Source organism: Microtus oregoni, unplaced genomic scaffold (assembly GCF_018167655.1).
Source record: "Microtus oregoni isolate MIOR12 unplaced genomic scaffold, Mior012 000022F_ref0000154, whole genome shotgun sequence".
Classification (NCBI taxonomy): domain Eukaryota; kingdom Metazoa; phylum Chordata; class Mammalia; order Rodentia; family Cricetidae; genus Microtus; species Microtus oregoni.
This window is the reverse complement of record NW_024543081.1, coordinates 32,577,459-32,603,604: the sequence shown is the minus strand read 5'-3', so window position 1 is coordinate 32,603,604 and position 26,146 is coordinate 32,577,459. Positions and strand designations below refer to the sequence as shown.

The following is a 26,146-nucleotide window of genomic DNA, read 5'->3' as shown; positions in this document are numbered from 1 at the left end:
AAAACCTACAGTCAATGCAGATGAGAACTAACCTGTTCAAAGTCAAATAATGTTACAGAATTGCCTCAAATAAGTAAATAAAAGAAAAAAGAAAGAGAAAAAGATACTATGTAGTTATGAGTCATTCTCAGTACCTTCTGGATTTAAAGGTACTCTACTATGAAACCAGGAAAAGTCAAATTATGAATTAGAACGAATAAATTTATAACCACCTGAAGAAGTACCATCTCTACTATCTGTTGATAAATGAAACTGGGAATTAGGAAGTTTTCAAATATCAGGATAATGGGAGTTAAGTCTTTGAAAAGTACATTTGATTTCAAGGACTGAACTGAATACAAAGCCTCCATATTAGAAAGCTTTTTTTTTTTTTTTTTTTTTTTTAAATTTTCGAGACAGGGTTTCTCCGTAGCTTTTTGGTTCCTGTCCGGGAACTAGCTCTTTAGACAAGGCTGGCCTCGAATTCACAGAGATCCGCCTGCCTCTGCCTCCCGAGTGCTGGGATTAAAGGCGTGCGCCACCACTGCCCGGCTAGAAAGCTTTCAAACACAAAGCTATCCCATTCTTGGTACTGATGGGGTTTGTAATAGGAATCTGTTATCTTTGAGAACTACTCATTTCTTCACACCCAACCTAACACTTCCTAACTAACCTCTAATCAGAAGGCCTACAACAGTGCCTTGATTTATAGAAGGAAGATTTTATTTCAAAAAGATGGTATGTGGTCAGATAGATAGATGGTGGTGCATGCCTTTAATCCCAGCACTCCCTAGCACCAAGCAGGCAGCTCTTTCTGAGTTTGAGGCCAGCCTGGTCTACACAGCGAGTTCCAAGACAGCCAGAGCTACACATACACACACACACACACACACACACACACACACACACACACACACAAAAAAAAAAAAACCCTATCACATTAAAAAAAGAAAAGAAAAAAGAAAAAAGCCAGGCAGTGGTGGCAGACATCTTTAATTCCAGCACTCAGGAGGCAGGCAGATCTCTGTGAGTTCGAGGCCATCCTTGTCTACAAGAGCTAGTTCCAGGGCAGGCTCCAAAGCTATAGAGAAACCCTGTCTTGAAAAACCATAAATAAAAAATAAATAAATAAATGCTAAAATATATAGTGTAAACGCTGGCCCGGAGACTATCCTCTTCCTCCTACATTCCAAGGGCTCTCCCTCCATATGGTATGGATAGCGTGCATATAACGCTTAGGCAACAGCTTTGTGAATAAGGACAACCCAAAACAAACGCTGCATCTTTGTGCCATGCTCTGTTCTAGAATACAGTGCTAACAGAAAAATAAAACACACACGCCCCTATAGAGCTACATTTGATTTAGGGAAAAATATAAACAAGAAAAGATAGGCGATTATAGTTATCCTAGAAGGTTGTAATCACTACAACAGCGGGCAAAATAAAAGATCACATTTTTATTTTTTACTCGGAACGAGTCTGTAATTCCGAGTAAGAAATGTTTAGCCTACTCAGACCTCTGCCCATTCCTGCACCTGAGACTCAAATCCCTCCCGAAGTCAGACCCCAATACAAGGCCATCACTGTATCAACTAAGCGGGCACTGTGCTGTCTTGTGTTACTGCCACCCCAGAGCTCCTATCCGTCTTTCTGACTTCCAGGCTTCTGGTCAGTTCTCCGGCCCTATTTTTCCTATTGCCATAGCGACTCTCACTGCAACGAGACCATCACTACCTGTTTCGGTAACTTTACTGTGGCCTTTTTAACCTCAACCTTTTTGGTGAATGCTGTCCCCTTCCTCCACTGCCAAAGCGGGCAGATGTCTTCGGGACTCTGACTTCAAAAGTCGCCCTGGTTCTCGACAGGCAAAAAGCATTTGATGCGAGGTCTCCATTCTCTGCAAACATCCCCTTGTAGCTACTGTGGCTGCGGCACGGAGAGCCAGGACAGCAAAGATCCGGGAGGCAGAAACCTCGAAGTTCCAACTTGAGAACTTCCTACCGCTCTCCTGTTGATCTTTCTGGGGTGCATTTATCTGTCACACGGTTGTCATCACCGCAGACCCTCTAAGGCTTGTCACAAGACTTAAAGGAAGGGCACATGAGGTGTTGGTGGCCGTCCCTCCACATTATGCAACCTGATATTTCACTCCGCCGAGGTCCTGATCATGGAACCTCCCTGGACCGTAAGTGGAGGGCAGTGGAGCCTGAGTTACCGGCTGTGCTCGCACTCCCTAAAATGTCCCTGTGCACGTGCGAGCAGTCAGCAACCTCGGGGTCGCACTCTCCCGACTGACGCGAACCGGGGACACAGGGAAGTGGGGGGGGAGGGGGAAAGAGCGGCCCCAAACCACCTCGGCTCGGCCCTACGCGCCGCTTAGGCTCCCGCGGGCCCTGGTTTCCTCTTGCGTAGAAAGAGGTGGCGACCAACTGCTCAGCCCGCATCCAGTCAGATCAGTCTCACCGGAACCTTGGAACCTTCCAGCACCCCTGCGCGGCACGCCGGTTCCCCCCCACCCGGGTTGCCGGTCCCCACCCGGCGCGGCTCCACCCCGGGTCCAAGGGTTCCCCGCCCCAGGCCGGTACTCACCGAGGTGGAGTCCAGAGATTTCCCCGCGCCTCGGGGCGAGCCGGGCCGCCTCCGGCCGCAGTCCTTCAGGCTGAGGAACTCGTTGGACAGGTCCAGAGAGTCGGTGGCCGAAGAGATGGTGGAGCGACTGTGCAGCTCCAGGCTGCTGCGGAGGACCACCATGGTGTCCCGCTGCGGGAGCCGGAACCCGTTGTGAGGGAGAGGGTGCGCAGCTCCAGGAGAGGATTGCCTCTCAGGCGCTGGCGCGCTCTGAATTCTGGCGCCACAAACTGCGCGCCCAGAGGCCTCAGAGGACGCGCACGCGCGGAATCCCTCCGCCGCCGGCCCCGCCTCCGCCACCGGCCCCGCCTCCGCCACCGGCCCCGCCCCCTGCCGCCGGCCCCGCCCCCTCCGCCGCTCCGAGACCGACAACCCGGAGACTCTCCTCCCACCTGCTGAGCGCGGGAGCTTTTGCCGAAGTGAGCTGGGACTCAAGCGAGCAGCGAGGAGCGCCCGACTGGAACTTGAGACTTCTTTCTTCCTTCTATAGTTCCGGCTCACCGCCTTCAGTGGAGGGAGACTAGAGAGAGCTGTGCAGCGTCCTGTTTGGAATTTTGGCGCGTGGATTTGGAGGGCTCCTTTGGCTACCTGCCGGCTGCTTCCCGCCATCTCGCCTTCAAACGCAAAATAAATAAATAAGTAAAACTTTAAAAAGTCCCTAAAGCACTTTGACATTGAAGAGCTTTTTGTTGATGAACGAATGAAAATAAATTAACTACCGGAAAGAAAATCTAGTGGTCCTTAAAGAAAGCTAAAAGAGCTGACAATAGCTATTGGGATAGACAGAGTCATGCAATACATATCATGGATAGAAACTGTAAAAATTCTAATTTTTTAAAAGCTGCTAACTTGCTGTAAACTGTTAAAGACAATTAAGACATGCCAGTTAATGGTCAGTCACCTTATAAATTATGGAATTCTTTTTTTTTTTTTTTTTTTTTTTGGTTTTTCGAGACAGGGTTTCTCTGTGGTTTTGGAGCCTGTCCTGGAACTAGCTCTTGTAGACCAGGCTGGTCTCGAACTCACAGAGATCCGCCTGCCTCTGCCTCCCGAGTGCTGGGATTAAAGGCGTGCGCCACCACCGCCCGGCTAAATTATGGAATTCTTTAATGTTCTCAGAACTATGTAATCATGCTAAGTACAAATGTAACTCATTTACAGAGACAACTTTAGCCTTCTGTATATGTTGTCAAGGTTAAGACTAAAGCAAGCACCTAAAAATAAGGTGGGTTTTTTTTTTTTTGATTTTTCGAGACAGGGTTTCTCCGTAGCTTTTGGTTCCTGTCCTGGAACTAGCTCTTGTAGACCAGGCTGGCCTCGAACTCACAGAGATCCGCCTGCCTCTGCCTCCCGAGTGCTGGGATTAAAGGCGTGCGCCACCACCGCCCGGCTAATAAGGTGTTTTAAAAGTCAGGTACTTACTAGATTAGATGACAACACTGCCATATGCTTCACCCTCCACCAGGGCCCTGTCCAAACTGTGGGTACTGTTTGGTTGCCTGCGGTACTCTGCCTTGCAAAAGTAGTTCTGTTCCCCAAAATTCTTCTGAAAGACTGCTGCTCGGAGTGCTGGTGCAAGGCAGAGGACCTCTGCCACAAATAAGGTCATGTTGGAGTAGCCCAGGATGGCTGTCCAGGTAGCAAGCAAATCTTGGTCATTTTTAATTAATACAGAGGCCATTTGGCATAAAAAAAATTTAAAATTAAAAGTCTTGCAAAACAAGTGATGTATAAATATCCCAATTTGATAAGAACAGATATCATTGAGCTTCTAACCTTTCCAGTTCTGCTGCTTTCTCTCTTTCCTTCCTTTTTTTTTTGTTTTCTGTTTTTTTAAGACAGGGTTTCTTTTTTAAATATTTATTTATTTATTATGTATACAATATTCTGTCTGTGTATATGCCTGCAGGCCAGAAGAGGGCACCAGACCTCATTACAGATGGTTGTGAGCCACCATGTAGTTGTTGGGACTTGAACTCGGGACCTTTGGAAGAGCAGGCAATGCTCTTAACCGCTGAGCCATCCTCTCCAGCCCAAGACAGGGTTTCTTTGTGTAGCCCTGGTTTTAGCTCTGTAGATCAAGCTGACCTCAAACTCAGAGATCCACCTGCCTCTGCCTCCTGAGTGCTGGGATTAAAGGTGTGTACCACCTCCGTCCAGTGGTTCTCTCTCTTTCTCTCTCTCTCTCTCTTTGTTTTTTGAGACAGAGTTTCTCTGTAACTTTGGAATTTGTCTGGGAAATAGCTCTTGTAGACCAGGCTGGCCTTGAACTCACAGAGATCTGCCTGACTCTGCCCCCCGAGTGCTGGGATTAAAGGCATGCACCATCTCTGCAAGGTGGTACTCTTTTTTTTTTATTTTTGGTTTTTCAAGACAGAGTTTCTCTTTGTTCCTTTGGAGCCAGTCCTGGAACTAGCTCTTGTAGACCAGGCTGGCCTCGAACTCCAGAGATCCACCTGCCTTTGCCTCTCGAGTGTTGGGATTAAATGCGTGTGCCACCACTGCCTGGCAGTACTCTCTTAATAAACATTTTCTGCATGCCCCTGGCCCAATTCTTTGTTCCGAGACAAAAGAAACAGGAAATCCTGTGGGCATTTGTTAGACCCTGACATCCATCTGTAGTACTGCTGCTTTCCATCCAGCCCGAGCGCTGGCACTACATGTCTGTACCATCAAGCCCATTTTATGTGGTGCTGGGGATTAAATCCAGGGTTCCTTTCATGGTAGGCAAACATCCTACCAACGAAGGTACATCTCCAGCCACCCGCATTCTAAGTAAAAAGGATTTATGCCAGTCCTAATACTTAGCCTTTGCCCGGAGAGGTGTGAGCATGGGGACAATTTCAAAGGGATGCCAGGCCGGGCAGTGGTGGCGCATGCCTTTAATCCCAGCACTCAGGAGGCAGAGGTAGGCGGATCTCTGTGAGTTCGAGACCAGCCTGGCCTACAGAGCTAGTTCCAGGACAGGTTCCAAAGCCACAGAGAAACCCTGTCTCGAAAAACCAAAAAAAAAAAAAAAAAAATGATCAAAGGGATGCCAGTTTTTGTATAGGGTACATAATCACATGATTCCAACGTAGAAACCCTTAGCTGTGAGACTTAACAAAACATTAGCATAGTTTCTAAGAGCTGTGGGGTAAAATGACATCCCCTCCCTTCTTTCACCCCCATTGAAATGACCCCTTGGAAATTCTGTTTGTTCTTGCCAGCACTTAATGATAGGCCCTGTCCAACCTCCCCCCCCCCAAGCACTTACTAAAAAGGTCTTACAATCGTCAATGTGTGTCTTTGACAATTCAGAAGTCTCTCTTAAGGACCCACGAACCATTTGAAAGAGAATCAACAGGAAGAATATGGTTAACTCTTGAAGTCTCTGTGGGAGGACTGTACTCCAGAGAACTGTGATGTCCATGGTTATGTGCCGACAACAACTTGATGTGGGAAAATTGGTAAAGCCTTTGTATCTGGCACAAACACCAGAGTGTTGAGATTGTTTTAAGGTGCACCAAAGCCTTGAGAACTCAGTTTAACCAACAATATATACAAACTCAATCCTTGTAGCACGCCTATTTAGAAAACAGCACTGTAAACTTTATTTTACAGATGTGGAAATTGAGGCACAGGGAGTAGGATGGTGGAGAAGTATCTCTGCTCGAGAGCACACACACTCATAGAACCTGCTAGACAAATTCTAGCCTGTAATTCTACCACTCAGGTGATAGCCAGTGAGGGCCATATGAGACCCTATCTCACCACCACCTTCACACACAAACTCCAAAATAACCAGGAGACAACACAGATTAGGCACCGAGCAACTGAAACTACAGAATAGCCGGGCGGTGGTGGCAAATGCCTTTAATCCCAGCACTTGGGAGGCAGAGGCAGATGGATCTCTGTGAGTTCGAGACCAGCCTGGTCTACAAGAGCTAGTTTCAGCACAGGTTCCCAAAGCTACAGAGAAACCCTGTCTTGAAAAACAAAACAAACAAGAAAGAAAGAAAGAAAGTAAGAAAGAAAGAAAGAAAGAAAGAAAGACTACTCAGACATATGTATGCATCAAAGGCTAGAGCAGAGGACCCAAGAAATAACAAATTTGATAATGGTTACTCTCTATATCTTTGAGGAAGGCTTGTCATGCCTATGAGAAGGCAGATCATTTTGCTGGTGTGGAATGATGTGCAGGTGCTGGCCAGAAAGGCAACCCCCAGAACATGGTGTTTGTGTGTGTAGGGAGGTGTTGGACAGTGTGTGGGTCAGTTAGCAACCTGTGAAGGCACCTGAGTTTGAAAAGCAGAGATGATTCCCACAGCACCTAGGGCAAGAGTACTAGCGAGGGAGGAAAGAGACTAGAAGGTACCTGTGTGAACTTGCTGGCCACCCACAACTGTGTGCAGGCCTCCCCAAGCTCTGGTTTCTCCAAGCTCTGGTTTCTGTGTCCAGAGGGTTGAAGAAAGACTAAACCTTCAAGGTCACATACCACTAGCTATGCTGCCTTCCTAGAAACTGCAGGGAGGCTCTTTCTGAGAAAGATTAACTTCAGGCTCACTTTTTCCTAAACAAGAACAGTTAAGTTTAATGACCTTCCCTCCCCACCCTCCAGAGCCTTCTTTGAAGCCGAATATTCAAGCTGAAGCAATAAATTGGTAACAGACACAAACACTTTTGTGGGGTTTTTTGTTGTTGTTGTTGTTTTTGTAGGATTTATGGGTTTTGGAAGGCAATTACATTCACCAATATACCACCAGCACAGCACTTTATGGGTTTTGGGACTTGTGAGGTTAAGAGTCTGTGGGTGGCCTATAAATCAAGCTTAAGAATTACAGTTTCTTTCTTTCTTTTCTTTCTTTTTCTTTTTTGTAGGGAAGTTCCCTGAGCAGTTACACATGTTCAATGCAAACACAGGAAACTAGCAAGTCTAAAGAGACAGTTCTTCATGTCCTTCATTCACTATGAATAAATACTGTTTTGATAATTGGTGTCTTTCCTTCTGCAAATAAATACGATTAATACAGAATGCTATCCAGACTCTTTCCCTTTGGAGTTTCAAGACAGGGTTTCTCTGTGTAAACAGTCTTAGATGTTCTGGATCTCACTTTGTAGACCAGACTGGCCTCGAACTCACTGAGATCCAGTCACCTCTGACTCCCAAGAGCTAGAATTTTTTTTTAAAGAAAAATTCTTATGTAGCTCTAGTCTGATACTATGTAGTCCAAGCTAGTCTTGCACTCAAAGCAATCCTCCTGCCTCCGTCTCCTGCTTGCAGGGATTATAGGGCCCCAGCACCACACCTGTTTACAACTTTTTACTTACTAGGTCAGTCTGTCTTTCTATATATAGATACATTATAAACATCTAAAATTAAAAAGAAATTAAGTAACAATATGGTGAGATTTCGGTGCAATCCTTGGATTAGGTTTTTTTTCTTTCTAGGTTCTGGTTTTGCGTTCTAAAGCTTCAGCTTTCACGCCCAGCCGGCTCTTTAGATCTTTTCTGGTTCCACACAGCTGTGTAGCATAGCGAGAGTTCCTGCAGATTTCTGCAGTTGGTTTGATTCCGGGGTTTTAGCACGTGGCCTTGACCTGCCTTTTGCGACTGCTGTCTCTGGGTCCTTCACCTTTCGGTGTGAAGTCCGTAAATCTTACCTGAGAGCTTTCTAAAGGTTCAAAGGCTATGCAAAACTTGGTTACGGAGGACTTTGGGAGCTTCAGATAAGAGGTTTTGGTACGCGGAAACTGACTTGCTAAAAGGTGCAATAATAAAGAAGCCCTTGAGTAAGCTACAGGCCGTCAGTTCGCCAGAGGCTGACTCCCTAGTTCGTCCTAGAGCGTGTTACTTCTTTCCACCGACACGCAGGAACCCAACACAGCTGGCAACCTCAGCTGGGGTTGAAGGGGTGTCAGTAAGCTCAGTCAACACTTCAACACCAAGCAGTCCCCACCTGATGGCGACTAGGTCCACGCAACACAGCGCACGAACCCCAGCTTGGCCTGGTCGGGGGGAACCCTCACAGTGGAGCCCACTGTGCCACAGGCTCCAGCCATCCTGTAAGAGCTGGCGAGAACTACACAGACCTTGGAACCCTAGGAGTCGTGCCTCCCCGCTGCACCCGCTCCTCCAACTCCATCCCACCCCCAACCAGGGCTCCACCCACTCCCGAAGTCCCGCCCACCGGAACCACGCAGCTTTCTACATTCCGGGTTCCGCCCTCACGCTGCACTGGGTCCCGCCCACCAGGTCCCGCCCACCCGGTTCTAGGCTTATTCCTCCCGAAGGCGCTCTTAGCGGTCCTGGGTCTGTCCTTTCCGCCCGGCGACCTGGCAGCAAGTGCTGCCAGCGGGTTGTGTGCTTTTTGTGTAAGCCACAGCTTCGGGCCATGGAGGGGGACGGCCCCACCGCCACGGCCCCGCAGTACCAGTCGGTCTGTCCTACGCGGGACGCGTGTGTCTACAGCAGCTGCTATTGGTGAGAGAGAGCGCGGGCGCGGTGCCGCCACCAAAAGCTTCCTCCTCCCGGCCCTCTCTCTCGAGCGCCGGGCGGGCCTACGCTGCCGGGGTTTGGCTTTTGGGAACGCACCCCTGGTCTCCTTAGCTGAGCATGGGCAGTGAGTGGGTGGAGTTGAAGGGGTGACAGCTGTCTGTGCGTCTTGGTGCCTGGGACAAAAAAAGGGGAGTTAGGCTGTTGGCCCTGGGTAATTGCAGACGTCCGTGTGGTTTCAGAATGAGGTATAGGTCGTTTTTAGTTTAAAAGACATATGAAGCCGGGCGGTGGTGGCGCACGCCTTTAATCCCAGCACTTGGGAGGCAGAGGCAGGCGGATCTCTGTGAGTTCGAGACCAGCCTGGTCTACAAGAGCTAGTTCCAGGACAGGCTCCAAAACCACATAGAAACCCTGCCTCGAAAAACCAAAAAAAAAAAAAAAAAAAAAGACATATGAAGACACAGTTTGAGGTAGCGGGAAATCCAGCCAGGCAACAGTACCACTGTCCTGATCACTGTACTTGCGAGATGATAACGGTTGCATTTGCACTGTCCTTGCCGTATGCCAAACATTGTCTTGGGTGCTTCGTGTAAATGAACTCAGTTGAAGTCCACAGTCTCCCCAAGAGGCAGGTTGTGATCGCAGCTTTGGAGAAGAACTCCGAGGCACGGAAGGCATGGTACGGCTGTTTTACTCAAGGCCTCAGATTGTGAGGCTAATATCCTAGGCCGCCTCTGCAGCTCAAACACTGTTCACCTCATCTTCCTTTCCTTGTTTAGGAACTTCTTCCCCAACCCAAGAGCAACTTCAGGGTCATCTAAATCTCCTTCTTCCCCCCTTCACCTGGTCACTCAACCAATGATACTAAGAACTTACGTTTATTCAGCTGTGACTACAAGTAGCCCAAGTCCAAGTGCTTGCAGGGGTTCTCAACCTTCCTCATGCTGCAACCCTTTCGTACAGTTCCTCATGTTGTGGTGACCCCCAACCATAAAATTATTTCGTTGCTACTTCCTAACTGTAATTTTGCTAGTTATGAATCATGGTGCAAATATCTGATAATGCAAGATATCTGATGCAGCGACCCTTAGGGTTGACACCTGCTGGAAGACAGTTGCCTTGGAGAGGGGTTACGTCAGTACACAGGCTGAGCCGTAGAATGACTAGTTTGTCCCATGCTACACAGCTGAGTGGTGTAATGAAATCTGGAGTCTGTGTGATGGCTCAAGTCCTGAGAGCTGTTGCGTTGTATATCTGCCCCACCTGGTTCCCAAGTCCTGCTGGCTTTTATCCAGAGCGTCGGCTCTGTTTCTTTCATTTATTCAGTAAGTATTTCTTAGGGATGTGAGACATACGTTGGGTGATTCTCTGCACCGAGGATATAGCAGTGAATAAGTGGGTAAGTTTCCTGGCAAGATCGCAGTATTCTTTTTGTTTTCGAGACAGGGTTTCTCCATGTCACGGGCTTAGTCGTCCTGGAACTAGCTCTGGTAGACCAGGCTGGCCTCAAACTCACAGAGATCCTTCTGCCTCTGCCTCCCGAGTGCTGATGATAAGGGCTATAAGAACAGCAGGATGAGAGAAAAGATGGTGATCAGTACTACTTTGTATTAGGATATTTAAGGAAGACATTGTTGGTAAGGTGATACCGAACAGAGATCCGAGGAAAGAGGATGTAAACATTAGAAGGAGATCGTGTCAGGCAGGGAGCACAGCGAGCACAGAAGCCCAGGGAAGGATGCCTGTGGCGAGTATTTCCAGGAGCCATAAAGAATGCAGTGTCTGGTGAAAGAGCAATGAAGTAACTGATCTCCTTTTGACTCCTTCAGCTTCAGCAGAGCCATCATGGAGACTATTCCAGTTGCTTTCTAGTAGGTCTGTTTACCTACTTCCCTGTGATGATTAACACTGTCTTGAATCCCCCACAAGACAAACCTGCGGGCATATCTGTGAGGGAGTTTCTCGGCTGCGTTGAGATGGAAGATCCACCCAAAATGTGGGCAGCAACATTCTATCAGTCAGGACTGATGATGTCCCAGTCTGAATAAAAAGGAGAAGCAGAACCAGGCACCACTGTTTATGCTTCCCAGACTTGGGATGCAATGTGACCAGCTGCTTCACGCTTTCCCCACTGTCAAACTGAGACCTGTTCTTCCCTAAGATGATGCCAGCTGAGCAATGATGGCACACGCCTTTAATCCCAGCCCTCGGAGGCAGACAAATCTCTGAGTTCCAGGCCAGCCTGTTCTACAGAACTAGTTCCAGAATAACCAGGGCTACACAGAGAAACCCTGTCTCAACAAACAAGCAAACAAAAATGTTGCCATATCAATGGAAAAAGTAACTAACACTCTTCCATCCATGCATCTTTATCATTTGGTGTTTTCCTACTGCTCAAAAGTATTTTAAATTGGAATATGTTGAGAATCATCTGAGAGCTTGTAAAACCTGCCCATCTTAGGGTACTACCCCAGAGAGTTTGGACTTACAGGTGCCACAGTGGAGGAGTGTAAGGCTGCTTTGTTGATCTTTACTTTCTTCTTTTTTTTTTTTAAAGATTTATTTATTGATTATGTATACAGCTGTACCTGCACACCAGAAGAGGGCACCAGATCTCATTATAGATAGTTGTGAGCCACCATGTGTTTGCTGGGAATTGAACTCAGGACCTCTGGAAGAGCAGCCAGTGCTCTTAACCTCTGAGCCATCTTTCCAGCCCACTTTACTTTCTTTTATTATTATTTTTTAACGTGTATGGGTGTTTTGCTTGCATATCCATCCTTGTACTGAATGTGTGATTTTTTTTTTTTTTTAAAGACAGGATCTCACTATCTGTCCTAAAACTTGCTATGTAAACCAGGCTGGCCTCCAAGTCACAGAAATGTGCTCACCTCCACCTCCTGAGTCCTGGGATTAAAGGCCTGTGCTACCATGCCAGGCTTGCTGATCCTATTTTGTGGAATATTCTTAGCGATAACAAAGTCCATCTGCGTATCACCAGCTATCTGGTTTATTTGTCCAAGGCCTGTGTTTTTCCAACCTCATTTTGAACCTATCTTCTCTGCCCTATTGCAGGGTTATCAGTCTTGGCTCTTTTGGCATTTTGAGTATCAAACCTTTGTTCCATTAGTTTTAAGGGTGTGTGATCGCACTTCCTGGCCTGTATCAGACAGATGCTATTACCAGCTCCCTGTACCACCCCCAAGATGTGACAACTGAACATATCTCTAGACATTGCTTGTCCTACTGTGATTGGCATGTCAATAGGCACACCCGACGGCATTTGTTTCTCCGGGTCTTTTGACTTGAAATAAGTACTGCCTTTGCTGTGTTCTGGTAGGCGTTACTTATCTTCCAGATCCACTCTGTGATGCTGACGGTAAACTAGGATCTGTGGGGGACTGTGTGGTTTTGCAGGCTCTCCCACCCCACGCCAGTGCTAAGTACTGAACCACCTAGGGTCCTGAGCTTCTCTGGCACCCGGTGAGATGCTTTGCACCCCTAGCATTTCACATCCACTTGTGTTGCTGGGGCTAGGGCTGCTCTCCTGAGTCTGCTCCTCTGAATTCAGCTCATGGGTAATGGCTGCGACAGTCTGGCCCCTTCTGTTGCTTTGTTAGCCTTTTTGCTGTGGATAAGATCAGCTGATTATCTTACCCACCTGTCTTATTTTCCCACTTAACAGTTAAGTAGATGCCAGGATCTGTAACATACAGAGCACGTTCTATTCCTGCTGTGGCTCCCAGGATTTCCAAATATAAGGACCTCACTCCTACCTTACTCGAACATCAAAAGTTCTGTGCAAGGGCGGGGCGAGAGAGAAGACTAAGCAGTTAAGAACACTGCTCGTCCAGAAGACTACAGTTTGATTCCCTGCAGCCGCATGGTGGCCCACACTGTCCATAGTACCAGTTGCAGGAGCTCTGATGCCCTCTTCTGACCTCCTCAGGCACTACACACATGTGGTGCACAGACATACATGCAGGCATGACACCCCTACGCATAAAACTTTATTTATTTATTTTTTTGGTTTTTCAAGACAGGGTTTCCCTGTGGCTTTGGAGCCTGTCCTGGAACTAGCTCTGTAGACCAGGCTGGTCTCGAACTCACAGAGATCCGCCTGCCTCTGCCTCCCGAGTGCTGGGATTAAAGGCGTGTGCCACCATCTCCCGGCTAAAACTTTATTTTTTAAAAAATGTTCATGAGTTGGGTGTGGTGGCTCATGTCTGTAATACTAACACCCATAGGCAGAGGCCAGGAAGATAACCTCAAGTTTGAGTCTGGCCTAAGTTTCATAGCAAGTTCCAGGGCAGACCCTGTTTCAGATATCAAACAACAGAAATTTTATGATATCCCTTAACTTAGTGTTAAGTTGTATTACTGAAAAATAATTGATGGCTGGGTTTAGTGGCTTTTAATCCTAACACCCAGGCGGAGGCAGAGGCAGGAAGATATTCATGAGTTTGAGGCTAGCCTGAACTACATAGTGAATTCCAAGCCAGTCAGAGCTGCATAGTGAGACCCTATCTCAAAAAAAAGGAACTCTTAGTTTTATTATTATTTTTACCCTATATAACTTTCACAGAAATTTGAAAAATAATGGGCAGTATGTATTCAAGCCATATCATGTATGGTGCCTACTAATGGTGCTTGTGGACTCATGAGCTCTGTATAACTCCAGACCCACCTGTAAGATGGAGACAGGGCCGGGAGAACTGCTGACCTGTATCTCTGCTGTGCATCTTGAGGCTCTTCCATCATAGGCTTTAATTCGTCATCTAAGCACTTAGCTGTGCTTTGTGTCTCCTGTGCTCTTGAAGATGCCTGGGGCTAAGTTCAAAATTCCTGTCGACCAGACCAACATGGGTCTTCTCAGAACCTGGATAGAAATTTAATGGGGTGTGCTCAGAGCAGGGGGCCCAGAGAATGGCTTCTCTGTTTATAACACACCCAAGAAGAATCTGGGGCCATTGTGATGAGGGGCACAGCACTGTGTCCTCTCTGTGAGCAGATTTCCTACATGCATTTCCCCAATTCATTCATGTGGCTTCCAGGCAAAACCAGTGGGAAAGGACGCAGCATTAGAGAAAATGCTCCAGGATTTACCTGGGGAGGCCACTGTCTACAGCGTAGTCAGTTCATGTGTGAGGAGTCCATGGGTGGTCTCAGGAATAGAGCCCGAACCTGAGTTCTCTTTCACTACATGGATCCCCAGGCTTGGCCTTTACCTCTTGAGCTATCTAGCCATCCCTGAACCTTTCTTACAGTGGTGTTTGTGGGGAGCTAAAGGTACCTGCCAACAAGCTTGGGGACCCGAGTTCAATCCCTGGGATCCATAAGGTGGAAGAGAGAACTGATTCCTGAAAAGTCGTCTTCTGATTTCTACACATGCACTGTGCCATGCATAAGTCTCAGTCAGTCTCTCTCCCTCTCCCTCTCCCTCTCTCCCTCTCTCCCTCACACACACACACACACACACACACTCTAAATGTATTTCTGTAATACTTTTAGCTTAATTTCATAAATTTCTTGCGTGCTCTTTCTGTCTTGCTTCATTTCCAGGTAGAGATGTGGCTGACTAGAAACGTGCTGACACACTGAATGAGCTGTGAGCAGAGGTGATGTAATTCATCACACAGAGACAGGAACCCAGAGGCTGAGCTGTGGAGACAGCACAGGAGTCTATTCATGCCTGGGCTCCAGAAGGAGGCTCAGGTGCTGCTCAGGTTGATAGTCTGGCCGGTGCTCACAGGTTTTGACTGCTGTGTCAGATAGGAAGAACTTTGGGACAGTGTAGGAAGATGAATTCCAGTTCCTAAAAGAACTCTTTCTTTTTAAAGTTGAAATGTTTTAGGTTTATCTTTAGTCTTTTATATTTGTGTTTATTAATATGTGCATGTGAGTGTCAGATCGCCCTGGAGCTGGAGTTACAGGAAGTTGTGAGCTGCAGTGTGTGCTGAGAATCAAACGAGGGCCCTCTGGAAGAGCTGTAGGTGCTCTTAACCATTGAGCTACTTCTCCAGCCTTATTTATTTTTGAAACGGTCTTACTATGTGACTCAGCCTGACTTTGAACTTACAGAGATCTGCCTCCCAAGTACTGGGACTAAAGCTGTGCACCACCTTTCTGGCTGCAGGGAGTTTTGGAGCTCCTACCCCAACCGAAATTGCAGGCCTATACCACCATGACCTGCTAACTTTCCACTTAATCAGTGAGGAAGGAAAGACGCAGAGAGGTCTCATGAATAACTGAGAGAGAAGGCAGGACTTGACCCTGCTGGCCTTCTGCTTCCTAATCCAGGCCTCTCTGCTGTCTGGAGAACACTGTGCACATTAGGTTATTGTGAACTGTGGTGGATGCCTGCACTTAACGTTTGGATTTCGTTCTTCCTCCTTGATGTTGACTGCTTAGAAACATTTGCATACGTATGTATGTGTGTACGTATGTATGTGTGCATGTGTGTATGTGTGCACGTATGTGCGTGTGTCTGTCTCTAATTATACAATTAGAAAGGTTTTAAACCAGACATGGAGCGTGCCTATAGTCCCAAGAACTCAAAAGGTCACTGTAAGTTTATAGCCAGTCTGGTCTACACAGTGAGTTCCAGGTCAGCCAAGGTCTACACCATGAGACACTGTCTCAAAAAGAAAGGAAGGAAGGGAATGCAGTCTGTATAAACATGCTATCATATAGTTTGTGAACTACAATTAAGGGACTAAATTCTATCTCAAATTTAATTTTAAAAAATTCTGTCATGGGCCTGGTGGTGGTGGCACATGCCTTTAATCCCAGCACTTGAGATGCAAAGGCAGGAGAATCTCTGAGTTCAAGGCCAGCCTATTTTACAGAGAGAGTTCCAGGATAACTACATTGATTACACAGAGAAACCCTGTCTCAAAAAAACAAAACAAATAAACAAAAAAATCCTGTCTTATTTCTCAGACAGATGGGGAAATAATGTTAATTGGGATTTGTGGAGGGTTGTGGTGTGGTGTGAGAATGTACATTTTACAGAAGAAACAAGTGGCTGCTTAGAGAAGCCAGAGAGTACAAAGCTATACACCAATAATAAAAGCCCAGAGACAGGCAGGATTTAAACTGAAGATCAGAAAAGCAAAAGAGCCAAACCACTAGAGAAGTCTTACCTCTACCAAGGCTGGGTGACTGTAGACTGAGTCCCGAGCCTCTGTCTCCTGTTTTATATTCCCCACTAGTACTGGAATTAAAGGCGTGACTCTCTAGTACTGATATTAAAGGTATGAGCCACCGCCACCTGGATCTGTTTCTACATTGATTTTGTGTAGCCAGGGTGACCTTGAACTCACAGAGATCCATCTGCCTCTGTCTCCCAAATTTTGGGATCAAAGGTGTGTGATACCACTGCCTGGCCTCTAGTGGCTTAGTTTTACCTTCTGATCTTCAGGCAAGCTTTATTTATTAAAACATAAATAAAATATCACTATACAAAGCTGCTTTTCTTCTTAGTTGTTGAGTTAGATTCCAGTGGTTTCTCAGCTTCTGGAATCCTGGCATAGTGTTTTGCAGGCCACAGTCAGTCTTTAGTGGTGGATATGCACACAGTACAGTTTAGCTAACATCTCTTCACTGGTGAGTATGGTCCGTCTGTCTGGACATGTGTACATGGTGTAGGTTGACTAGCACCTTCTTCAGTGGTGGGCGTGGTGTGGTCCCTCTGTCTGGACCTGTGCACAGTACAGGTTGCCTAGCAGCTTATTGACTGTGCTTTAGAGGAGAATCACTGTTAGCCAGCAGTCAGATGAGGTGGTTAAGGTCCTTCCCAATTATATCCTCATCATTCTTTTGTTTACATTCAGAAGACATGGTGTGTTCACTTGGAATTATATAGTTTAAACAATTGTTTGTTTTGTTTTCTTTTTCAGTGAAGAAAACATTTGGAAACTCTGTGAATACATCAAAACCCACGACCAGTACCCCTTGGAAGAGTGTTCCGCTGTCTTCATATCAAATGAGAGGAAGATGGTAAGTTGGTAAGTGATGACAGTGGAAATGAGATTTAGACCTCAGAAGCTAAGTGCAGTATGGAAGGAAGCTCTACTGGTCTAAAATGTGCTTTGTAATAGCAGCCTTTCAAAGCTCTTTTTCTTTCTTCATTAGATTTGATTTAGAGGAATTTAGTCCCTTTCTTGAAGGTGATGAAGTATGTGATGGCATGTTTATACAGACTGCATTTCCTTCCTTCTCTTTGAGACAGTGTCTCATACCGTAGCCCTTGGATGACCTGGAACTCTAGTGTAGACTAGACTGACCACAAACTCGTGGTGACCTCCGAATCCTGGTATTGTAGGCGTGCTCCACTCTGGCTTAGAACTTTTTAAATTGTATAATTAGAGCCATCTAATAGATTTGAAGGAAAGATTTGTCTCTGAAGTTTGACGAGAGCTGGAGTGAACTTCCATGGAGCATTAGAAGAAGCCCTTTGTGTTTTATAGAGTACTTTTGTTGTCTTGTTTGGGGCTAATAGAAGTTCTGTGAAATAGGCAAGGTGTAGACAACTTTATTTTATTTTATTGACTTTACTTGTGTTTTGGAGACAGGTCTCATGTACCTCAGCCCACTAGCCTCACACTCATGTAGCTTAAGGCTGGGCTTTCAGGCATGTACCTCCATGACCTGCTAACTTTCTCCACTTGATCAGTGAAGAAGGAAAGATGCAGAGAGGTCTCATGAATAACTGAGAGAGAAGGCGGGACTTGACCCTGCTGGCCTTCTGCTTCCTAATCCAGGCCTCTCTGCTGTCTGGAGAACACTGTGTAATATCTGAAGTTCTTGTGAGCTCTCACTAGCACTTAGGACTTAGATTTTATTCTTTCACCTTGATGTTGATTGCTTAGAAACATCAACATTTTTATTTTAGAATTGAATTTAGTTAACTTATTTATTTATCCTGAGAGATAGGGTCTCACTATGTAGCCCTGACTGGCTTCAAACTCAGAGAGCCACCTACCTCTGCTTTTGAGTGTTGGGATTAAGGTGTGTGCAATTAACTATGCTTGGCTGCTTTCTTTCTTTCTTTCTTTCTTTCTTTCTTTCTTTCTTTCTTTCTTTCTTTCTTTCATGTGTACAGATGTTTTGCCTTCATACATGTCTGTGTACTGTGTGCACTGTGCCTGCAGAGGCCAGAACGGGTTGGATCCCTTGGCCCTGGAGTTACAGATGTTTGTTAGCTTCTAGGAGCAAATCCTAGGTCTCCTGCAAGAGCAGCAAGTGCTATAAAGTACTGTACCATCTCCACAGCCCATTTAGGAATAGTTTATTATTCACTAATGTATTGGTGTAGAGAATCTAGAAGGATTTTTTTTTTTGTTGTTTATGTTTTTCAAGACAGGGTTTCTCTGTAGCTTTGGAACCTGTCCTGGAACTCGCTCTGCAGACCAGACTGACCTCAAACTCACAGAGATCTACCTGTCTCTGCCCCCTGAGTGCTGGAATTAAAGGCACCTGCCACTGCTGCCCAGCTAAGAAGACTTTGAATGAAACCCTTGCGTGTCCTATATTTTGTAGGTACCTATTTGGAAACAGCAGGCAAGACCTGGGAATGGACCTGTCATCTGGGTAAGATGGCCACCTACAAGCCTCTGATGCATTGTTCCTTGTGGCTTCTGAGTGACCAGTATGCTGTGGTAAAGCAGAATTGAAGGCACACTAGAGATAGGCTATGACAGTTATTAATAAAAGGACCTTTTGAGAATGGATATTATTCTGTCTGTGGTAGAAACACTGTGGGCATATATTTTTCCACCTTTTGTTTTGGGATCTGTTTGTGTATGAAATGTCCCCTATAGGCTTGTGTGCTTGAATTCCTGGTCCCCAGCTGGTGATGCTGTTCTGTGAGACTGTGAAATGTCTGAGACCTGAGGCCTAGTTAGTAGAAGTGTGTCATTGGGAATGGTACCTGTTCTCTTATTCTCTGCCTCCCAGCCTGTCATCACCTGGTGAACAGTTGTCTCATATTCTGCTGGCATGGACAATCACTCCCATCATTATGCCTTCCCCCTAGAGTTGGTAGACTGTAGCTTCTTGTGGGATATTTGTGCACTGTGTGAAGATGCATTGCTGTGATTGGTGTAATAGAAAGCTGAACAGCCAATAGCTAGGCAGGAGGTATAGGTGGGATTTTCGGGGAGAGAAAGAAAGATGTGGAGGAATCCAGGCATATGAGAGAAGCCAGGAGACAGAGGAAACAGGAGGTACAAGATGGAAGAGAGGTAACATCATGTGATAGAACGTAGGTTAATTTACATGGGTTAAGTTAAAAGAGTTAGGAACAAGCCTAAGCTATAGGCTGAGTTTTCATAATCAATAAGTCTCCATGTCATTACTTGGGAGCTGGCTGGTGGGACAGAAGAAGACCCGTTATAGTCTTCTGAAACCGTGAACCAAAACAAACATTTCCTCACTTCCTTGTTTCTGTCAGGTGTGGTAATGGAGCTGGGGGTGTTGACTAGTACAGAGTTACTTTTCCTTTTTTTTCTTTTCCTTTTTTGGTTTTTAGAGACAGGGTTTCTCTGTAGCTTTGGAGTCTGTCCTGGAACTAGCTCTTGTAGACCAGGCTGGCATCGAACTCACAGAGATCCACTTGCCTCTGCCTCCCAAGTGCTGGGCTTACAGGTGTGCACCACCGTCGCCCGGCTGTCTCCATGTCTTAATTTGGGATCGGGTTGGTGGCCCAGAGAAAGCCTGCTATGTAACAGTCTTGACTAACCTGAATCTTCCATTTCTCCTGTCCTTACTCCCAAGTGCTGGGATTAAAGGCATAGACCATCATGTTTTGACTTATAGTAATGTTTATAAATGTCCAGTGTAGGAGAAAAATTTGTGATTTCCCAGTCTTGTATCTATTGTGCACTAGGAGCTTTTTACATATAACCTAGATGCACGTTTGATTTATCTGGAGACCAGGTAAAAGTATAAGTGCCGTGTTAGTTTATCTGGAGAAGGGATCAAGATTTAGTATCCTCGGGGCTGGAGAGATGGCTCAGTGGTTAAGAGCATTGCCTGTTCTTCCAAAGGTCCTGAGTTCAATTCCCAGCAACCACATGGTGGCTCACAATCATCTGTAAAGAGGTCTGGTGCCCTCTTCTGGCCTGCAGACATGCACACAGACAGAATATTGTATGCATAATAAATAAATTTAAAAAAAAAAAAAGATTTAGTATCCTCTTTTTTAGTATTTAACTTATTATTTGTTTATTGCATTTATGTGCAGAGGTGTATGCAGAGGTGAGAACACCACTTTGACATGTTGGCTCTTACCTGCTTTGCTGAGGCGAGTCTTTGTTTCTGCTGCTGTGCTGCAGAATCTAGCTGGCCGGCCTGTGAGCTTCCAGGCTGCTTCCACCTCCCGCCTTGCTGTAGGAGTGCTGGATTACAGGTGTTCAGCGCCACATCCATAGACTTTTTACATGGGTTCCAGGAATGGAACTTGAGCTGTCAGACTTTCTTGACTAAATTTCCTACTGAGCCCTCCACGGCTCAAGATTTAGTATTCTTAACTAATTCCTAGGTAAATGTGACTGAAAACCAGGGTTGTTGTGGAGGGGAAGTAAGGGTCATCAGACCGGGGAGGAAGTAGGCTGTTAGAGAGGCAGCAGCTCCTACCCTAGCTCATCTGGAGGGAGAGAGTGCACTTGGTGGATTCCATCTCTGCTTTCCTTAATTGCAGTGGGAGCTGAAGGGAGCATTCAGCATACATGTGTCTAGTGTCGACTAACTTTCCCGTCTCAGGTCAAAGCAGCGCTAGTGTGCTGTGTAAACTATGGAGTGCTGTAAGAACGTCAGGTGCCAGTAGTGTAATTTTAGACTGAAAATGGTTTGAGTGTACTTTCTCCATGAGAGCATTTTTCCTGGGTTTGAAGCACCAGCCTGCATACCTGCCCCTTGAGAATCCTACGGTGGTCCTAGCCATCAGCTGGTGCTGGTGCCTTGTGTCTGGGAGTGAGAGCAGGAGGCAAAAGTAGTACCCATTCTGTAACCGAGCAGGGCTATGGGAGCTGTCTTTATTCTTCTCCTTTAATGGCTGCAGATGAGAGCTTGGTGGTTTTTTTTTTAGGTTTTTTTTTTAAATTTATTTTTATTTATGTGCTTTCATGGTTTGCCTGCATATATAAGTGTGAAGGTGTCAGATAGCCTGAAACTGGAGTTACAGGCAGTTGTGAGCTGCCACGTGGGTGCTGGGAATTGAACCTGGGTCCTCTGGAAGAGCAACCAGTGTTCTTAACCACTGAACCATCTCTCCAGCTCCCTTAATATTTTTCTTTTAATTAGAAAAGTAATAAAAACTGGAAATTAGTGTCCTCTTCAGGCTACCCTTAGGAAGACATCCTCTGTTGGCAGTTTGGGAGGACAGTCACTTTTACTGTCCTCAGGAGACCCCGCTGTTGGCAGTTTGGGGGGACAGTCACTTTTACTGCCCTCAGGAGACCCCGCTGTTGGCAGTTTGGGGGGACAGTCACTTTTACTGTCCTCAGGAGACCCCGCTGTTGGCAGTTTGGGGGGACAGTCACTTTTACTGCCCTCAGGAGACCCCGCTGTTGGCAGTTTGGGGGGACAGTCACTTTTACTGCCCTTAGGAGACCCCGCTGTTGGCAGTTTGGGGGGAAAGTCACTTTCACTACCCTTAGGAGACCCCGCTGTTGGCTTTAACACTTTTTTTGTGGAGCATTAACGATCCAAAGTGAGGAAGAAGATCTATGTAGACTTCTGAATTTATATGTATGGAATGAATGCATATATACTTTCAAGTGCATATGCGTGTCTTTACATAACCAAACTTTAAAATATAATACAAAATACATCTATGTTGCAGAATCAGTTTTTCTGTTCAGTTATAGAACATGGGCTGTCACGTGACAGTGGGTCAAACGCTTTCACTCTTAGCCATCTCCCAGTCACTGGACAGTTTTCTGTTTGGGTGGTTTTGTCTTTTATTATTTTGTTTGGCTCGTACAAGGATGGTGATATTAGTCCGATAGCTGCTTTCCTGCTAATGCTTGTGCCCTGGTCCTGCAGTGCTGGAACTGACTGTCCTGCACCAACTGGGTTAACCTCAGTGATTATTGTTCCTAGGATTACCATGTCATTCTGCTTCACGTGCCCAGTGAAGGACAGAGCTTCATTTATGATCTCGACACTATTTTGCCATTTCCCTGCTCCTTCGACATTTACGTAGAAGATGCCCTTAAGTCTGATGATGACATTCATCCACAGTTTAGGAGGTGAGGAAATTCAGTACAAAGTTACTGACTTTCTGAAGTAAGACTTGGTGATCATGCAGAAGTCATCTCTGTCCCTTCCTTCCCCCTCCCTCCCTCCCCTTTTCTCAGTCTTTTCCTCTCTCCCACTGTCTTCTCCCCTCCTCCCCTTTCCTCTCTGTCTCTGTCCTCCTATTTCTGCATTATTGGTGTGCTTGCTCTACAATAGTTTAAGAGTATCTTAAGGCTCTAAAGGCTTTATATAAAAGATGGTGTTACAAACATTAGTACGATGAGGGCCAGCCAGGCCTGAGGACTAGACTTCTATCCCTTGGATCCACATGGTGGAAAGAGAGAATTGATGTCTATAGGTTATTTCTGACCACACACGCGTGTGCACTCACACACACATGCACACATACTCGAATAAATATGTTTAAAAAGTGAATGTGATGACCATAGACCAGGCTGGCCTCGAACTCAAAGATCTGCCTGCCTCTGCCTTCTGAGTGTTGGGATTAAAGGTGTTTGCCACCTCCACCCTGCCAGATTTTTATCTTGATTGGTGGAGTGTGGCCAGAGCATGGCTGATGTTGTCAAACTCAAGAAAATTAAAAGGCAACAACAACGACAAAATCCTATCCCTTTGGCCCCCTGTGCAATTGAGTAAACAAAAACAACTGGATAGATTTACTCATACTTTCATAGCTTTGGGTTTCAGTCATTTCCTTCATCTGGTTAAATAGGTAATCAGCCATGTACATGTGTTTGCATTAGGAACAGTGCAGAAACTCTTGAGCAGTTTTGTGCATGCCATAGAAAGAGTCCATTGTAGGAATGAGTTAGAACGCCAGCCACAATACCTCCCTGATATAAGTGTATATCGATTTATCTGCAGGAAATTTAGAGTGGTTCGCGCTGATTCCTACTTGAAGAACTTTGCTTCTGACCGGTCTCACATGAAAGATTCCAGTGGGAACTGGAGAGAGCCTCCTCCAGCATACCCCTGCATTGAAACCTGCGGTGAGCCAAGGGTGTCCTTTCAGCAGCTTCTGCCTGGTCGCTGCTCAGATCAGCGTTTCCCTTAGTCAGTTTTTGGATAAGCTCCCTGAGTGGTGAGGATTAGTGGATTCAGGAATCGAAGCACAGAGAACAGGACTGGAAGGCAAAGCACTCCGGGGGAGAATAAGTGCTGGGGCACAGAGCCATGATGTAGCACACTGCTTAGTTCTTGGCTATATCTGCTGGGATTCTGGCATCACATCTGTGTGTCACATAACAGCGCTATCAGTAGCACATTACCATGGCGGGGTTTCATGGACTGTAAAAGCCATCCCCAGTGCATCCTTCTGGCGTGGGAAGTGCCATTTTAGTAATTTTGTACATAAACCTGCCTCAAGAGAGCTTTCTTGCAGCTCTTTCTTTCTGTGCTTCTGAGCAGCAGTCCAGTTAAGGATGCCCTTTGACTGTTGCTCAGTGGTCATGTGCTTTTGAAACATTATCTATGACTGTAAGTCATTCTCAACATTCCAGTTATGGGTGAAATCATCCCTTCGTGTGGCTAACACAGTCTACAGAAAAGCACCCACAGACTGCAGGATTCTGCAGAAACAGCAGGGGCATCACTAGCTCTTTGAGGAAGAAAGCAAAAGTAGTTAGCGTATTTGAAGGGGGTGGATGAACACTTAAAAAGGGGTCTGACTGAATTTTGAGTCTCTCAGTGAGAGGCTTCTAATGAAAGAAGAAAAGAAGACTGCTAAAATAAGGTTTCTGAGTGTGTCCCTGGCTGTCCTGGAACTAGCTCGTGTAGACCAGGCTGGCCTTGCATTCACAGCGATCCACCTGCCTCTGCCTCCCAAGTGCTGGGATTAAAGGTGTCTGCTACCACCACCTGGCTAAATTTTTTTAAATGATGTATTTATTTTCAAATTTTTAATGTGTATGGGAGTTTTGCTTGCATGTGTGTCAGTATACCACGTGTGTCTACTGCCCAGGGAGAAGTGGGATCTGGAGTTACAGATGGCTGGGAACCACCACCACTGCTCTTAGTTGCTGAGCCATTTCCTCACTTCCTTGATGTTAACCATAACATGTAGCCATAGCACAGTCGCCAGAAGAGAAAGAAGAGAATGATGAAAAATGTTCTTGTTATATAAAAATAACAAGAGCCGGGTGGTGGTGGCGCACGCCTTTAATCCCAGCACTCGGGAGGCAGAGGCAGGAGGATCGCTGTGAGTGCAAGGCCAGCCTGGTCTACAAGAGCTAGTTCCAGGACAGGCTCCAAAACTACAGAGAAACCCTGTCTTGAAAAACCAAAACAAACAAACAAACAAAAAAACCCAATGATAATACTGATAATTTTTTTCAGGGCTTCTCATTCATTTATTTCTGGTACAGAATCTAACTCAGGGGTAATACATTTAGTTGGCATTTCCTTTTTGTTTCCCCTCGCCTGTGACAATTCTCATTCTTTCCCTTTTCTTGTACAACCTTTGTATTTTTAAAGACTGCTGTCCCATCTGCTCAGTGGGGCATCCCCGAGGCTATGTGGTGCTTGTCTTGAAGAGAGAGCTGTGTGTTTGAGGCACGAACATTACAGAAGTGATCTTGAACCCTTGCTCATTTAAATGGATTCCTCATCTCTTCTGTTGGTGCTCACCTGGGCTTTATTTCAGCAGACATTTCTTTCCTGTTCTTCTCTAGACTCCAAAATGAACCTGAATGACTTCATCAGCATGGACCCTGAAGTAGGCTGGGGAGCTGTCTACACGCTGCCTGAGTTTGTACATCGCTTCAGCAGTAAAAACTGATGAGTCTGATTCTAGAGTGTGGGACTGGAGGGATTCTAGGCTATGAGTAAGCCATCTTTTCATGGTACATGTAGTTTGGAGGTATATTTTTTCTTATTAAATTTGAGTGGAAACATTAATGAATGCAAATATAAATGAATGCTCTCTCCCCCTTTTTTTTTTTTTTTGGCTTGGGAAGCTATCCCGGAGTTCTGTCTCCAACCCTAAGTTAGTCAGTCCCCAGCCTCAGACATAGATAAACAAGTAAAATAAAAGCTTTCCTATTGATACGCCACACACAACATATAGTTGCTAAGATGTTCCCATGGCTTATTTGTTTAGATGTGCGGTAACCTAGGCCAGCAATTGCTTTTGTTAAACTAAAAGTGTGGACTTGGAGCCAGCTCCTGTTTGCTCTCTCTGCTTCCTGTCCTGCTAGACTCTAAACTCCTTAAGCATAGGGTTGTGGCCTGTGGCTCTGAGAACCTCTGTTGCCCATTAGAGGTACCTGTAAAATGTTCCAGAGACAGCTCTGCTGCTCGGAAAGGACGGTATTGTGAGCTGAATCAGCTATAAGTATTAGTCTTTTTGGACTATGATGTTTAAAAAAGTTGCAGATATTTTGACTGAGAGTTATTTGGCCCATTTATATGCATAGTTTAAATAAAACTGACTTAAAATTAGTTTTGTTTTTGAAGATTTTGTTGCTTTCTTTTTTCTGAGGTGAAGTTGAGTAGTGTTGGTGATTGAGTTCAGTGCCTTGTGTGTGTGGCAAGTACTGTACCACCGAGGTACTCCTGTCACTCTTCTTATGTGTGTGTGCTTGCGTGTGTGTGTGTGTGCGCGTGCGTGCATGTGTGTGCACGTGTGCATGTGTCGAGCATCTTCAGTGACTGTCCTCCTTATTTTAGGGGGAGGGTCTCACTGATTGGGCTAAACTGACTGTCCAGTAAGCCCTGGGACTCCTCTTGTCTCTGTCCCCTCAGCATGGGGTTATAGGCATATGCCGCCCAGCATGGCTTTATGTGTGATTTTTAAATA

At 45.9% G+C, this 26,146-nt stretch overlaps 2 protein-coding genes and 1 non-coding gene across 3 annotated transcripts in view; 2 read left to right on the top strand and 1 right to left on the bottom strand.

Annotated features, from left to right (window-relative positions):
- Positions 1-2,822, bottom strand: part of Atad2 (ATPase family AAA domain containing 2) — a 47,364-nt gene extending 44,542 nt beyond the window's left edge. Inside the window, exon 1 of the mRNA XM_041672648.1 lies at positions 2,569-2,822. Within this exon, the coding sequence (XP_041528582.1) occupies positions 2,569-2,730 (162 nt within the window). The 5' untranslated portion in view covers positions 2,731-2,822. The remainder of the gene's footprint in view (positions 1-2,568) is intronic.
- Positions 2,823-8,851: 6,029 nt separating this feature from the next.
- On the top strand, positions 8,852-26,035 carry Ntaq1 (N-terminal glutamine amidase 1). Its single transcript, XM_041672283.1, has 6 exons — positions 8,852-9,069; positions 16,986-17,085; positions 18,628-18,678; positions 22,192-22,340; positions 23,215-23,339; positions 25,020-26,035. The coding sequence occupies exons 1-6, from the start codon at positions 8,981-8,983 to the stop codon at positions 25,124-25,126; spliced, it is 621 nt and encodes a 206-aa protein (XP_041528217.1). The 5' UTR covers positions 8,852-8,980; the 3' UTR covers positions 25,127-26,035.
- LOC121461594 lies at positions 13,981-14,108 on the top strand. The gene has a single exon (XR_005976210.1). It is a non-coding gene; the product is annotated as a small nucleolar RNA SNORA11 (small nucleolar RNA).
- Positions 26,036-26,146: the final 111 nt, after the last annotated feature.